At 60.3% G+C, this 16,262-nt stretch overlaps 1 protein-coding gene across 3 annotated transcripts in view; it reads right to left on the bottom strand.

Moving 5' to 3' along the window:
* Positions 1-19: 19 nt before the first annotated feature.
* The window catches only part of CUX1 (cut like homeobox 1), a 353,404-nt gene continuing 337,161 nt past the window's right edge, over positions 20-16,262 (bottom strand). For all 3 annotated transcript variants that reach the window (XM_045875616.3, XM_045875615.3, XM_045875614.3), the window contains exons 15-23: positions 9,165-9,292; positions 8,460-8,526; positions 7,636-7,748; positions 4,909-5,025; positions 3,688-3,771; positions 3,120-3,176; positions 2,639-2,719; positions 1,219-1,283; positions 20-943 (exon numbers count right to left, since the gene is read on the bottom strand). In XM_045875616.3, coding sequence (XP_045731572.1) covers positions 874-943; positions 1,219-1,283; positions 2,639-2,719; positions 3,120-3,176; positions 3,688-3,771; positions 4,909-5,025; positions 7,636-7,748; positions 8,460-8,526; positions 9,165-9,292 — 782 coding nt within the window. In that variant the 3' untranslated portion in view covers positions 20-873. The remainder of the gene's footprint in view (positions 944-1,218; positions 1,284-2,638; positions 2,720-3,119; positions 3,177-3,687; positions 3,772-4,908; positions 5,026-7,635; positions 7,749-8,459; positions 8,527-9,164; positions 9,293-16,262) is intronic.

The following is a 16,262-nucleotide window of genomic DNA, read 5'->3' on the forward strand; positions in this document are numbered from 1 at the left end:
CAGAGCATGGGCACCAGCGTAGCTGCAACCATGTGTTTATTCGAAATGTGCAAAGCTGAACGCGCAAGTGCAAATCTAACTTAGGAAGATCAGCCAGTGGCCTCAAGGTGGCCATGCTAGGGTGGTCCACGGCCCGTTCTGCCCTGGCTGAGAGGCACCTGGGCCCCTCAGGCCAGTCCTTGGGTCTGAAAAGCCTGGGGCACAGGGGCTCACTGGAGATCCCTCCTTGCCTAGAAGCCAAAATATCTTGCTAAAGAAGAAAGCAAAACTCACAACGGGTCTGGGGGCAGGGAGGAGGTAACAGAAATTATCCCACGCCCTCTGGGGCTTCCCCTCTTCTCAGGGTGGGGTGGGGGTGGTGACAAAGGCAGGACTCAAAGCCTGCTGGCCTGTGAGGAAGGGCCCTCTATCTCTTGGGGGGAGGTGGTGGTGGTAGATCGTAGGGGAGCCCTAGGGGATCTCAGACCTGGCACAGAGAGGCCCAGGGGATCCCAACTGGGTGAACCATGGCCAGAATCAGCAGGGACACAAATCAGCATCACAGCTGGCCATGGGAAGTGACTGCCACCAGGGCTAGTGGTCAGGCTGTGGGCGGGGCCCAAGCCAGGTCCCCAGCCTAAGATGGGGCTGAAGGGGCCCCGCTGACTCAGCCTGGCTGGGCCTCGGGGCCTTTTTGGATCTAGGGGGCCTGACGTGGCTGACGTTCCCTTAAGGGGGCCCAGGGGGACCTGGGGCCTCTGGCACGGGTGGGTGGAGGGCAAGGGCAGTTTCTGTGGGGAACTCTTCAGGGAAGTCTAAGTCATTAGAAGCAGCTGAACAAGCAAGGGGTGGGGGGTGCAGCCATCACTGTCGTGTTGGGGAGGCCCGAGGACATCACTGCCACAAGTCACCGGCTGCCGCCCCGTTGTCATTCTCATGGAACTTGTGCAGGTGATCGGCGAACCTGTTGGGGATAGAAACCTTTGCTTAGACCAAAGGTAAAAAGGAGGGAAGTGTGTGTGTGTGTGTGTGTGTACACGCGCGTGCGCGCACGTGTGTGGGGGGGCGCGGGGATCCCCAGGGGGCGTGCACCCCGTGACAGGGTGGGTGCTGGGGAGCTGGGGGCGGGCCAGAGAGGGCGGCAGTGGTGGAGGGCTGGGGGTGGGGGGCACAGGAGGAGCTCGGTGGTGCGGCGGGGCTCAGCGCAGGGGTATGGTGGGACTCGGGTGCTGTCCTCACTTCTTAGCGCAAAAGGTGGCACAGTCCCTCTCCATGCTCTCGCTCCACGCCAGCTTGTAGAGCACCTGGCCAGGCAGAGACACAGTGAGCTGTCCGTCCCCACGCACTGCCCCTCCTGCAGCCCACCTCTAGCCCCCGGGCCTGGCCTCCTGGCCGCACAGGACGCTTCTCCTGGGCTGGGCCCCGGGCAGGAGGGCCTCAGAGATGTCCCTGTGCCCCCGCCTGTTTCACACACGGTCAGGCAGGCCTCGCCGTGAGGGGACTGTCCCTGACACTGCTGTGGGTGACACTGGCAGGCCGGGATCTGTTGGGCCCTGGGGTCAGGGTTGGAGCCCCGGCTAACCACGGAGGGGCCATCTTGCCTGTGGCCTCGCTGGGGACGGGAGTCCCCGAGGCTGCAGCCTTCACGGGTGCCCTACCCTCTCCGATTCCCTGACTCAGTGGACGGCAGACTTGCCCCAGGACGGTCACTCTGTACTTGAGGAGATTCAGCTCAAGATATCCCTGCCTGTGGGGCGCCTGGGTGGCTCAGTTGGTTAAGCGTCTGCCTTCGGCTCAGGTCATGATCCCAGGGTCCTGGGGCAGAGTCCCATATGGGGCTCCTGTTCAGCAGGGAGTCTGCTCTCCCCCTACCCCTCCCTCCTGCTCAGCTCTCTCTCTCTCTCATGCTCTTTCCTCAAATAAAGTCTTTAAAAAAAAAATAACAGCATCCCCAAATTCAAAATATTCCTGAATATTCCTTCTCAAAACAAAACAAACAAAAAATTAGGGGCGCCTGGCTGACTCTTGATCATTTTAAGTTAGAGCCCCACACTGGGTGTAGAGGTAACTTAAAAAATAAAATCTTAAAAAAAAATTTTAAAGAATATTCCTTCTCAGGCGCCTGGGTGGCTCAGTTGGTTGAGCGACTGCCTTCGGCTCAGGTCATGATCCTGGAGTCCCGGGATCGAGTCCCGCATCGGGCTCCCTGCTCAGCAGGGAGTCTGCTTCTCCTTCTGACCCTCCCCCCCTCATGCTCTCTCTCTATCTCATTCTCTCTCTCAAATAAATAAATAAAATCTTTAAAAAAAAAAAAAAATCCCTGCCTGTGCAGCCCACCTGGCTGTCCCTTAGTAGAGTCAGTCAGACCCGCTTCCCTGCCGGCCTCGGGCTCCCACAGTGGCCATGCCCTCCCCCGACGCCCCTCCAGGACGGGGCCGTGGATGGAGTCAGCCAGGCCGTTTCCACACAGTGGCCGAGCTGCTGCCCCAGCCAGAGGGCCTGATGGGTGGGCTCGTCCCCTTGAGGGGGAGAGAGGTGGCCAGGAGCACAGTGTGGCCCGGGGTTGGCCCAGGGTGCCAGGCCACAAGACTGACCCTGCTGCCCTTGGAGGTCCGGGAAGCGTGGTGAAGGATCCCTGGCCGCCTGCCTGGATACTCACCAGGAAGACCAAGCAGTGCAGGAATAGCGTGTAGAAGAAGCCAATGGTGCGTGCCATCTTATTGGAGAGAACCAGTCGCCCCTGGGGAGCAACAAGGCGTGGCCTGGGGGTGGGGCAGGCCTCACCCACCCCTGAAGGGCTGCCCCAGGTTCCTGCAGTGAAGGACCCGGGGCCGCAAGAGGAGGGACAGCCCGCTGTGGTCTCCCACTGTATGGGCTGGGAACCTGGGCCACAGGAATTCTAGGGAATGGCTCCCCCTGCAGCACAATTCCAGAACCCTCCAGGAATGGTACTACCGGACGAGCTGTCCTGGAGGGGAAGGGACCCTTGTTCTAGGTCCCATGGCCACTCCTGGCAGCGTCTGTGAGGGGTGAGTGGGGTCCCTGGGACTTCTCCAGATGGGACCGAGGGCAGATGTCTTTGGAGGCCCAGAGTCAGAGGTCCCGGCGTGTCCCAGCTGAGCACAGAGGAGGGAACTCACCATGCTGAGCGTGGCCTTGTCCCAAGGGCTCAGGCTCAGGTACTTCCGCTGCCGCTCCTGAAGAGGGAGGGAGGGTGAGGGGAGGACCCCAAGGGCCCCATAGGCCCCAGCTTGCTGCAGAGAGGGACGCCAGCGGGCTGCTGGGGGCCTCCCCGGTGTCCCCTTCCACTCAGCGTGACACCCTAGGCTCGCCCAACGTCTGTGAGCGGCTCCCGGGACAGCTGCCTCCCTCTGCCCTCTCGGAGGCCACATGACACCGGGGGCCCTTCGCTTGTCTGCCCGACCCCCGAGCAGGCGCATGGGGTTAGCCCACTCCCTATCACACACCCTCACGTAGCCACCAGGTATTCCTGGCACCCTTGGCCCGCCCGGGGTGCACCCTGGGCCTCCATGGAGGCTGCCCTGCTGGTCTGGGGGGTGTGTGGGGGGCAGTGTGGCGGGGAGCAGGGTGAGGCTGGGCAGGGCTGCTGGCATGAAGGCATAGGGCAGGCTGAGGCCTGGCGAGCTGGTGGGTCCTGCAGGCTTCCCCACAGCCCGGCCAGTGAGCAGCCTCTGTGGGCTCACGCACCCGCTTGCTGAAGGAGGAGAAGGGGTCCAGGCGCTCCTCGTACTGGGAGGAGTACCGCAGCTCCGTGTCGTCACTGCCTCCGCTCTGCATAAGGAGGAGAGAGACCCAGTCACTGAGGGCCCAACAGGAATAAGGCAGGGATGAGGCATCCTGAGGCTGGCAGGATCACGGGGCAGCCTCAGTTTCCCCATCAGCACAGTGGAGGTGGGGGAGGGGCCCCACGCCCTAGAGCTGGGAGAGGGCCGGGTGACAGCTTGAATGTGGCCAGGGCCACACGTGCAGGAGCATTGCCCAAGTTCGGAGACTTCCCACCAGGCTCCGGGCCACGGTGACTCAGGGCAGGGAGAGGGAACTGAAGCCCAGTCTGGGGCCTGAGTGTACATCAGACAGGGCTGGGCCAGTGCGGGCCAGTGGGTCTGGGAGGGGTTCACGGGGAGCGTGCAGGGTGGCTGTGGGGCACCAGAGCCAGGAGCCGGGCACCCCCACCCCAGCGCGGCACTGGGTACCGTGTACTAGTTTACGCGGAGTCTGGCGCCCTCTGGTGGCCTGAGTGCAGTTCCAACAGGTGGAGTGGGGGATGGGGCGGAAGGTCTTGGCCTCTGGAGGCCCCCACCCTGAGTGTCACTGCTCCCTGAGCTTCTACAGGCCACCCTGTCTCCCCACAGTCACAGAAGGGTTTCCTCCCACGAGGGGTTCCCCTGTGAGGCCTGGGGGCTGAGAGAAGCCAGGGAGGGCCCTCCGAGGCCCAGAATGGAGTGAGTGGGTTTTTATTCTGTTTTCTTGATTGGTTTGGGGGATATTGGACCAAAGTCTGTTTTGTTTTGTTTTTTTAAAGAATTTAAGTTTAGAACATATGGATTCCCCAGGGCCTATCCTGCATGCTCAACAGCCCTGGAGTTAAACCCTAGGATCCTAGGATCTGCTAGTGGATCACTCCCATTTCATAGAGGGGACACCGGGGCCAATGGGCCTGGAGCCTGTGAGCCCTGCCTCTTGCTGAACCTCATCACCTCCTGGCTGTTCTGACAAATGAACTGCACAAAGGCCACACTGTGGGGGACTCTCCCCAGCTCAGGGAGGATAGCTGGCAGGCAGGGCGGGCTGGATGGCCCCCAGTGCTGCCCAGCAGGTCACTGCCCCCAACCCTCTTGCCTTGGGGGGCCTGGTAGCCCTCTCTCCTTGCCTGGTACACCTGGGGCCGAAACAGGGGAAGGCACTTACACGGCCCGGGTAGCTCTGCAGGAACTTGATCTTCTCAAAGAGCTTGATGTTGTCTGCACGCAGGCTGTCCAGCTCGCTCTGCAGGGCCTGGATGGTGTGCTGGGCCAGACGGTTCTCCTGGGGGCAGGTGGGCAGGTGGGCGGGCCGGCAGGGCCCGCGGGGGAAGGGGTGGGGTGGGGAGGCTTCCAGGCTGACACAGGTCCTGCTCATCTACCTAGAGCCCCTTCTTTGCCTGTGGCCATCTCTCTGACCTTCTAGATTCTGGCAAGTCCCCTTCTCCTCCCGTGACCCCACCCCAAGCAGAAGACAGATTTGGGGTCAGGCTCCTTCATGTCTTCTTTGTTTGTTTATGGTATCATCAACCTTTGAAAGAACTATCGAGATGTAATTCATATAACAAACATCACTGTCTTTAGGTGTATGATTCTTTTTTTTAGTATATTCGCAGTAAATATGGTGAACCATCCCAACGATTTCATTCCACAATATGTTTGTTACCCCCAAAGGAAACCCCAAACCCATCAGTCCTTCCCTCTTCTCCTACCCCCTGGCAACCACTAATCTTTCTGTCTCTTTTGATTTGCCTCTTCTGGACATTTCATATAAATGGAATCAGACGCTATGCGGTTTTAATGTTTGCTAATCCAGGAGCAAATGAAAAAGGACCTCAGTTTTCAGCTTATCCAAATGCTTAAGTAGGTGTTTTCTTCATACTGTCAAAAAAATTCAAACAGGACTAAAGAGTACACAGTACTCATTCACATTCCTCAAGAGTACACATTCCTCAAACAATGAAGCGTAGAATTATCCCATGATCCAGATATTCTACTTCTGGGTAGCTACCCGAAAGAACTGAAAGCAGGGACTCCAAGAAATATCTGCACATCCCATGTTCATGGCAGCACGGTTCACAGCAGCCAACAGATGGGAGCAAACCAAGGGTCCCTTGATGGATGAATGAATAAACACAACTTGGTATACGGCACAACGGAATATTGCTCAGCCTTAAAAAGGAAGGACATTCTGACACCTGCTACAACATGGGTGAAACTTGAGGACATTCTGCTCAGCGAAATACACCAGCCACACAAAGGCAAATACTGTATGATTCCACTTACACGAGGTCCCTAGTGTAGTCAAGTGACAGAGACAGAGGGTAGAAGCGTAGTGAGCTGGGGATGGGCTGGGGGGGCGGCGTGGAGTTAGTGTTTGGTGGGGACAGAGTCTCAGTTTGGGAAGATGAAAAAAGCTCTGGACTTGGATGGTGCGGATGTCTGTACAACAACGTGAACGTACTTAATGTCCCCAAACTGTACACTTCAAGATGGTTAAGATGGTGAATTTTATGTTATGTGTGTTTTACTACAATTTTTAAAAAGTCAGTACCTGATTAAAAAAAACCTAGATTTTTTAAAGCAAAAGGTAGAATACTGTAAAACACTTTTCCTTCCACTTAATCTATTTTGAAGGCCTCCTTTTAAGGGCTGCCTGGCATCCCGTCGCATGGCTGTCCCTAGTCCCCGAGGGGAGTGTGAGCGTGAGCGTGAGCAGGCCTGGCCATGCCTCCGTTTGAAACCTCTTGCCCCGGAGCCCAGGTCACAGGAGGTCCCTCTGGAGCTGGCCCACCCTTGCTACTGGACCAGCAGCAGGCCTGGCCCGCTGTGGGCACCCAGTGAATGTCAGCCTCTCCCTGGCCCCAGCCTGGAAATCCCACGGGCACAGCTGTGGGTTTGGAGAGGAAGGGTCTAGAAATTCCATCATCAGCTTAAGCAGTGACTCTTGGAGAAGGATGGAAACCTTCCAGGCTCCTGCTCACACTGGGAGAGCTCAGGGATGACCTGGCCTGGCTCTGGGGGATGGGGAGTCTGCGGAGTCCCCAAGGCCAGGACAGCGCCCCCTCCAGGTACTCCTCTGGTCTGTCACCAGGCCCTCTGCAATCCGGATCCAGCGCTCACTCCCTCTGTGGGCACGCCCTGGCCTGGCCTTTGTGTCCTGGACATCCCTTGCTCATGCTCCCTTCACTTCCTCCCTGACCCCCTCTCTTGTATCCTGTCCCCCGTTTCGGGACCCCAGCCACCCTGCTGGCACCGCAGTCACCCCAGGGAGGCACCTCACATTACAGGTCACCTTCGCAGACCACCCCTTTCTTGTGGCGCCCCTCCAGGAAGGCCCCCAGCCGGGTGCTCTCCCAGTCCCACGGGGCTCCTCAACGTTTCCCGGTTGCTCCTCCTTATAGGGCTCAAGGCCCTTCCTCTCTCTGCCCTGCCCTTGTCTTCAGTCCCCCACCTGATTTAGATGTTTCTTTTTGGACGATGGTGACCACTCTCCAGTCGTCTTCCCAGGCCAGGTTCTGTCCTGAATTGGCTGCCGAGTGACCCTTCTTACCCTCCATTCTGCCGGTGTCACTCCCTTGCTTAAATCCTTGGGTAGCACCCCAGCCCGGCAGTAGGGCCCTCTGGGTCTTATTCCTGCAGCCCTGGCACAGCCTTTCGGGCTTGTTGGCCCCCTGTCTCTGCTCACCTAGTCTCCTCTACTTTGAGTGTCTAAGTCTTCTTTCAAAGCCCAGCGTGGCAGAACCTCCTCCAGGAAGCCCTCCCTGACTGCACAGAACAAATCTAACCCCTCTGTGGTTTATGGTCTGTGACACAACTCTCTGCCCCGAAGCCTGTGGGTCCCCCACTGTGTCCTCAGGTCCAAGGGCATAAGGGAGGGAAGAATGTGACTCACAGCCTCCAGCTCCTGGTTCCGGGCACGGAAACGCTCCCTCTGGCTGGAAATGATGGAGAGCAGAGAGTCCACCTGGCCCTCGGGGAGGGTGCCACTGGCCAGTGCCGAGGGTCCTAGGAGGTGGAGGAGAGCGGCTTGGGGTGGCGGGAGGCAGAACTCACCAGTGGGCCCTCAGGTCGGGCAGCCCCAGCCCAGAGGGAGCTCTGGCCAAGGACCATGAGGTAGAACACCCAGGTTCTGAGCACAGGTGCTGAGAGGCCGGGGGAGGGAAGGGATGTCCAGGGGAATAGGGATCCTAGAAGGGGAGGGCCCCAGGCCCCCACTCCTCAGTCCTTGGGTCTGAGACCCCTGCATCTGTCGGAAGACCCCCCTCCCCTCCGCTCGCTCCTGGGGAAGTGCAAGGACACTGGGAAGCCGTGAGAGCCTCCCTCCAACGTCCTGGCCCATCAGCCCAGGTTCCTCCTCCATACTGGTACCCGAGCAGGCCACCTCCCCAGCGGCGCTGGGAGCTCTCTGGCTGCATCTCTGTGCTGAGGCCTCCCTGGGGAGCTCACCACCAGCCATCAGCCGCCCACAGGCCATTGGCAGGGCAAAGGGGGCCAGGGTCCTGGGCGGGGGTGTCAAGCTAAGGCATAGAAGGGCAAGTGGCAGACCCAGCCCCCTCTCTTCGGTTGGTGCTGCGTTGCTGGGGCGGGGGGCCCTGACCTTCTTGGAGGGCGGGGAGTGCTCTTGAGGGATCAGGGCTGACGATAGCGCCTCCTTTCTGCTTTCCCTGCCCCCGCCCTGCCCATCGCTGGCTCCGAGAGGGGCCAGCCCCTCCTTACCATAGAACAGGGCGGTGGCCTCCTTGATGGGCTCTGGGACCTTCTCCAGGCCGTGCTCAGCTGCGCCCTGCAGGTGGGAGGAAGGGGTAGCTGCTCCCTATGTGCCACCAAACGCAGCCTTTCGGGATGCCAAACAAGTGGGGGGCAAGGGACAGGTGGGGTGGTCTGGTGGAGGCACTGGGCACCCCAGCGGCCACAAGGGGCCTGGAGGATGCCTCCCGTGGGCCCCCGAAGGGAAGGCTGGGCCTTGGGTTGACCCCGAGGCGGGAGCTCAGCGGTGTGCCATCATGGGGCCACCGGGCCTTGCCGGGCCGGCCCAGCTGCTCTCTCCGAGCCCCATTTCTGCATCTAGAAAATGCGGCGGGTGACAGAGTGACCTCCAAGGGCTCCGTGGGCTCCAGCCTTCCGTGACCCCCGGGCCTCAGGTCCTCTAGCTGTGGGATGGGTGGGTCATCCTGCCCGGCGTCGGCCCACAGCTCCCAGGGCGGAGTTCCAAGCCTGGCCCTGTGCCCTGTGGCCTGGCGTCCCGACCTGGGCCTTTGTGGTGAAGTGTGCAGGCAACACTCGGGCTGTGGGTGACAGCCCTGTGGGCCCTGTGGGGGCAGGTGGACACCAGCCGCCTGAGGAGCTGGCGCCGGTTAACCCGTGAAGTTTTATTGGGTAAGGGCTCAAGGCTCGGGGCGGGTGGTGAGGGGGCAGGCTCACCTCGGCGTCCGGCCGCTGGATGGACTGGATGGTACTAAGGTCCTGCTCCAAGCGCGCGATCAACTCCCTCTGCTCGGCTGCTGTGGCCGTGGCCTCGGTGATGTGGACCTGCAGCTCTGCGCAGCGCCCTGCGTCAAAGGAAGATGTGGCCGTCAGAGGGAGCCTGGTGTGGCCCGTGGCGCCTTCCCCACTCCGCCTCTCCAACCCGTAGTCTAAGGGATGGCCGTGAGGCCAGCCAGCAGGGGCACTCCTGGCCCTACGAACTCAGTACGCTCCTGAAATCCCTGAGGTAGTCACAGTTGCCCAGGGCAGGGGGATTCAGGAGGAGCGGGTCCACCCTGGTTCTGCCATGACCAGCCGGGAGCCTGGCTGGCCCCTTGCCCTCTCGAGGCCTCACTTTGCCTGTGTCAAGCAAGGCAGGGATGTGGAACCCAGCAAACGCCAAGTTTCTTCCAGGGCTGTGCCCTGGGATAATGACCAGAGGGAGGCCTCAGGGGTCGGAGTGGGGGAGAAAGGAGGTACAGTCGGGGGGGGGGGGTGGGCCTGCTTTAGATCCAGCAGGACGTGGGGGAGGGAGGGGTCCTGCCTCTGGAGCTGACACCAGACTCGCTTGGAGTCTCCCACAACAGCCTCCAGCCCAGTGAGGGGGAGGGGGTGCTCCCCCACCAGGAATCCCCTGACCTACAGTCTCTACCTCCCCCACGGAAGTGCCAGGTGTTGTCTTTGCGGCAAAAGCCAATCCAAAATAATTCTGTATGGAGACCTTCCTGTTCTTTTGGAGGGTGGGAGATGTTGGGAAAGTCTCCCAGTCCAGGCCTGGGGGGTGGGGTGCCAACAGCAGCCGGGAGCAGGGAGGACAGTGGGTGCCTGGGAGCAGCCCGGGTCTCGTTTCTAAATGGCGCCAACAACTGAGTCTTGCTCAGGGCCACAGAGAAGGCGGTGGAGGCGCTGTCCTTCGCGGCAGGCTGCATGGCCACCAGGGGGCACTGTGGCACCAGGAATGCCCAAAGGCTCCGGGCTAGGGGCCGAGTCAGGAGGATGGCCCTGTACCCTCCCTGTCCCAGGGATTTGCCCATCGCCGCGCGGCCTGCGGACCTGCCTGCCAACCCGGCCTTGGCAGCGCTCAGCGTCCTGAGCCAGGGTGGGGGGCCGCTGACCTCACCCCCACCTGCTCCATCTCCTGGGTGCCCGCTGCACGCCAAGCTCTTTACACATCTCGCGACAATCCAATCAGTCTGAAAAGGTGATCCCCGTTTTACAGATGAAGAACGGAGACCTCTTGGTCCGGGACCAAACCCAAGGCCATGTCCGAGCCCTCCCCCCGCAGCTGGGTCTGCACTGGTTCCGGGCCTGAGTGGACTTCTTCCCTCAGACACTGGTACCGGGCAGGTGTTGGTGGAAGTGAGGGACCCGAGGTGGGGTTTGGGGAAGAGGCTGGACGTGAGGGCAGGGTCAGGTCATGGAGGAGGACGGGGATGGGGTGGTGGCAGGGTGGGGGTCCGGCCTTCAGGCTGTAGGCTGTGGGGATAGAAGGGACGGGATGGAGGTTCAGGAGCCTATGGTGGGGGGGGCCCCGAGGTCTAGTCAGAGGGAGCCCTCATCTCCGGAGATGTGCACGCAGCGTGGTGCCGAGGGCACCGAGCGCCGCGTGAGGGGTAGACGAGGTGCCAGCAAGATGATTGCTTGCACTGCTATTTTATTGGGCACGGTCTTGGTCAGGCGCCTGGGGTCAGAGGGGTGCCCAGCCCCGGGTTTCCTGTGCATTCGTGCCCCTGCCTGCACATTGTTCTGGGCTGCCCCTGCCGGCGGGTGCTGGGCCGCTTTGCTGAGCTGGCCTGGAGGGCCTGCCCCAAACGCTGCTGCCCCTGCCCCCAGACACGGGGTTCGCTGTCGAAGGGCTCTCTGGGGGGAGCAAAGCTGAGTGTCGGGGGTGGCTGCCCCCGAAGAGGTGGCTCTGGGCAGAACTGAGGCCTGGCCGGCCTGCACTCCCAGCAGACACGGAGCTTGGCTGCCCGTGAGACACAGGGAAGGGGCTGGGCGAGGTGGGGCAGCAGAGGTGATGGGGTGAGGCTGAAGGCAGGCCCAGGGTGTGGTGGGACAGCGGAGGCTGCAGAGGCAGGGCCAGGAGCCTAGTAGTGAGCTGTCGCTCCACGCTGGGGGGACAAGAAGGCCAGGCAACCGCCCGTGTGGGCATCCACCCCAAAGGAGGGGCCTCACTTACAGACCCTGCTCGGAGACCCTGTCCCTGAGCCACTTAGATCTGCTCCGTCAGGGTCCCCTGGCTGCCACCCCCATGCTTTCCTCTGCCGGGGGAAGGACAGCCAGACGAAGCCAACCCGAAGAAGTCGGGGCGGGGGGCATCTCTTCAGGTGGTCAGTTGGTGTCAAGGGAGGTCCTGAGCTGGACTCTGGCAGAACTGGGCTTGAATTCTGGCCCTGGGGCAAGGCAGTAGAAGGTACTGGAGAGAGAGATGTGACCCCTTTGTCATACAGAACCCAGGAGGTGAGGCCTGTGCCTGGAGCTGGTTCCCCAAATGGGGAAGGGGGTGAGCAGCAGTGGTTTGGCTTCGGTGAGTAGGAGGTGCTAGTGGAGTGGCTAAGGGGTCGTGGGGATGGGGGAGCGGGACCCATGGCCCGAGGCCAGAGATGCAGGCTGGGGAGAGCTCAGGGCACCCCCTCCCTCGACTCCACCCCCCAAGGCAGCGAACATGGAAGCCCAGAGACAGCCTGCAGTAAGAATGGCCAGAACCTTCAGGGGTGTCCCAGAAAAGACACAGGCAGGGGGTGGCAGGAAGCAGGGGGAAATCAGGAGGAAATCAGGAGAAAGTGTATCAAAGTGCCAAGTTGAATAGGGGCAGTCGGTGAGTAACTCGGAGGGGTCACTGGGGTCTCAAGAAAGGCTGAACAAGGAGATGGGGGGAAGCCTCTGGTCAAGGTGCTGGTGGAACCGGGGAAGGTGGGGCAGCAGGGATGTGGAGGGACCTGGGGACAAGCCCACTCTGGACAGATGCCAGATGGCGCAGTGCGGTGGGCAGAGCCTGGTGCGGGGCGGCGTGCTCGGGAGGAGGGAGCATGCAGAACGCAGTATCTAACAGTGAGGGTAAAGCCTGTGAGAGGGAGAGGCCGGGTAGGGGCAGGTGTCGGGGCGGGAGTGACTGACAGATGAACGCTAGTGGGAGAGGGAGAGGACCCCTCGCCTCTGCAAGGTGGCCCATGTGAGACGGGCCAGACAGCTCCCCCCGTGAAAGTTCATGGGACCTCGTCCTTTGGGGAGAATCTGGGAAGGCTTCCTAGGGGGTGCATTTCACAGAGGGGAGAAAGAAATCAAAGCAATGTCAAGGTCAAGACTTAAGGAGCCTGGCTATGACTTAAGGTCAAGGCATGATTGTCACCTTCTTCTTCTTTTTTTTTTTTTTTTAAGATTTTATTTATTTGTTTGTGAGAGAGGGGGAGAGTGGCCACAAGCAGGGGGAGCAGCAGGCCGAGGGAGAAGCAGGCTCCCCACTGAGCAGGGAGCCCGATGCGGGGCTCCATCCAAGGACCCCGGGATCATGACCTGAGCCGAAGGCAGACGCTTAACTGACCCAGCCACCCAGGCGCCCCAAGGCACGATTTCTGACTGCGGATCGATTAAATGCAGAAACTTAGCACAACTGGATGGCAGGCCTGGGGGTGTCGTGCTCACGGCTTTCCCGTGGGCGGGGGACTCTGCCTTATTCAATCAGCCACCTGCACACCAGGTGGGAGCACTGGACCTGCTCATCACCCACCGTCTCTGCACCTGTCTGTCCCCCCAGGTGGCCAGAGACAAGCCCCCGGCATTCCACAAGCACATGAGTGTGTTGGGCTGCCATCTGAGACACACGCACACACACACACACACACACACACTCCTCTCGACTCTACTTCCCCTCCTGCAAAACTCCCTGAAGAAGTTAACCTGTTCTCAAGTGTCCACATCCTTAAAACTTTCCCCTCGGACTTGGACGCCCATATACCCACTGTCCTTGCCAAGGTGGCCGATGACCCCGCACACCGCTGTGCCCAGGTCACTGCGGCCTCTCGGGCCTCCTGCCCGGTTGGCTGCGCCCTCTCTTTCCTTTGCTGCACCTTGTCCCTGCTAAGCTCTTAGCGCTGCGGGACCCGGGAGCTGTCCCCACACGCCGCTCTCCTGTCCTTCACTCTGGCCACCTTGCATGCCACTGAAATCTGGTAACTCTCCAGCGTGGCCTCCAGGCCACTCTTCTCCCTGAGCTCACTGCGTGGAGTCCAAACCAGTCCAAACTGAAGCCTGATCCCCACCCCTCAAGCCTGCTTTACCCCAGTGGGACGTCCCCCCCCTTCCCCCCCGCACAGCCTGGGAGGTGGTGTCCCCAGCGCTGGGGGAGCAGAGACCAGGCTCGGTTCAGTGGCTCAGCCCCAAGCCCATCCTTGCTCTTCTCTATCACTCCTTTCATCTAATCTGTCTCAAGTCCTATCTTTGGCTCTACCCTCAAAATACATCCAGAATCCAATCACTTTTCACCACTGCGCCACCTGGTGCAAATCAGAGCCTCTGGTCCTTATGGCAACAGCCTCCTCACCGATCTGCCTTCGTCCACCCTTACCCCTATGGTCTAGTCACAAAGCCGCAGCCAGAGAGAGCCTTTCAACAGTCAGATTAGACCACCCTCTGTCCAAACCCTCCAATGGACCCTATGTCCCTCAGAGTAACCGCCAAAACTCTGCATCGGCCTACAAGGCCCCGCCTCCTGCCCTGCCTCTCCCTCTCTCCTCTCTCCGACCTGGTTGCCTCCCACTCTTTCCCTTGGTGGCTTTGCTTCGGCTATTCTGGCTCCCAGGCACATCTGTACCACAGGACCTTTGCACTTACTGTTTCCCCTCTGCCTGGAATGTTCTTACTTCAGGCATTGGCATGGTTCATCCCCTCCCCTCTGTCAAGACTGTTCACATGTTATCTTCTCAGCCAGGCCTACCCTGACCGCCTGATTTAAAACTTTAACCCCTCACCTTGCTCTTCCAGTCCCCCTTACCTTGTCTTTCTCCTGTAACACTGACCACTGTCTAAGACACTAGGTCCTACTTACTTATTTGGTCTACCGTCTGCCCCCACTGAAAGGCAAGCTCCTCGTTTGTCCTCTGCTATCACTGCAGATCAGTGGCATGGTTAGCCCTCTATGCCGATCAGCTGTCCCCCTGCCACCTGTCCGCCCTGCCCGCGCGCAGGGGCTTGCTGTTCCTCTGACTTGCTATATTGCTGACTGTGCACCTGCTTCCCTTTCCTCCTCAAATGCCTTTTCCCATTTTAAGGCCTGGGCTGTGGTTCTGCACTGCTCTGCCTCCCCTCTGGGCTGGCAGCGGCTCGAGGCTGCTGGACTCCCAGCCTGGAGCACGTTGTCCCTGGCACAGGGCAGTTCTCGGTGCCTCTCTGCTGACTACGTCCATCAAGGAGCCCCCGACTCCTCAACTCAGCACTGTTCACATTTGGGGCCACGTCCTTCTTTGCTGGGCATGGGGAGGCTGTCCGATGCCTTGTAGGGTGTTTACCAGCATCTCTGTCCTCTCCCCTCGATGCCAGAGGCACCACCCTGCCCAGCGGCGACAGCCCCAGATGCCTCCAGACGCTGCCAAATGTCCTGAGGGGCAAAGTCCCCCCAGTCGAGAACCACTGTCCCGGAGGATCTGCTCTCCTCAAACATGAGAGGCTCCTGGGCTTGGGGGTCCCGGGGCGGGGAGCAGCCTCACCAGATGCTTCAGTCAGATGGGCCTCTAAGAGGAACCCGCCCCTGTGGGAGGCACGGTCCCCCTCTCCATAGGACTGAGGCGCAGGCGGGGGGGGGGGGGCCTTCCTTCCTGTCTGTGGCCGGGTCCAGCCTGGAGACCTGAATTTTTAGCAGAGGCTGGAGAGAGCTGCTGGGGGTGGGGGACTCGGCTGCCCGGGCTGCGCGCCTGCGTGCATCTCGGGCATCACTGGGCATCACTGGACATCACTGGTGGTGGTCAGGCCCGGCCGCCGGAGCTCCGGCCAACCCGCGCTCCCGTGTAGGGGCTCCTCTGGATCCAGCACAAGGTGGAAAGGACTTTGAATGGAGGGAGCCGCTCCAGCCACCCAATCTGATGACAGAACAGCCACATCAAGCGCCACCACTAACAGGTCCTGAGTGCCTGCTGTGGGCTTGGGCGCTGTAATGAACAGTCTACAGGTGTCATCGTCCGGTACTCCCCCCGCCCCCCGCCCTGCTCCGGCAGCCCTGCGAGTCTGGCATTATCATATCAGCTCCACAGAGATAGAAATGGAAGCTCAAAGAAGCTAAATTCGTGCATTGTCTCAGAAAGGGTTTCCTGAGCATTGACTAGGACTTGCCCAAGGTCGCCCTCCAGCCGGTGAGAGAAGACCCTGGGACTCGAGCGCATTGCCACTTGACCATACAGAAGGGTCCCGACGCCTCACTGTGAAGTGAGCGGGGTCCTCAAACCTCACTCCCCGGAGGCCCCCACTCCGCTGTCCCAAACAGAGCAGGCTTTCACCTGTCCACAAACCAACTTCTTGAACAAAGGAAAAAAAAATGGCCCTTCCTCTCGACATTTCTGAGAGCCCAAGCTTCTTGGAGGAGGCAGTCACTTCTGAGTGCCTGGCCCACACCGGGCACGCGCTGCGCATCCCACTTCCACTAACGTGGCTCCCCCCGCCCTGGTGGGGGGGGTGCCCAGACGCAGATCAAGGGTCTGGTGACCAGAAGCCTCCCCCTGCCCCACCAACATCAAAACAGCTCTCCCGAGCCCTCGGCGTTCTCAGCTCGGCCCCCACGCCCCTGCCCAGGAACCAATGCCGTGTCCAAGAGGAGACTGGCAAACTGTGTGCCCCCGAAAGCCGGCGCGATAGGGACTGTGGAGGAGGCAGCAACGTACCCCAACCCAAGGCAGCCACTCGGAACCCCTTTCAAAAACACAAGCAGGCAGGATCCCAGCGGATGACTCGCACACTGATGATTACTGTTGACCCTTGAACAACACGGGTTTGAATGGCGCGGGTCCATGTACACACGGATTTTTTATGGTTCCCTAGTGTAAATGTATTTTCCTTGTGATTTTCTTAATA

The sequence above is a fragment of the Mirounga angustirostris genome, unplaced genomic scaffold (genome assembly GCF_029215605.1).
Source record: "Mirounga angustirostris isolate CCGP_5_RB_7025 unplaced genomic scaffold, mMirAng1.0.hap1 SCAF_5, whole genome shotgun sequence".
In the NCBI taxonomy this organism is placed as follows: domain Eukaryota; kingdom Metazoa; phylum Chordata; class Mammalia; order Carnivora; family Phocidae; genus Mirounga; species Mirounga angustirostris.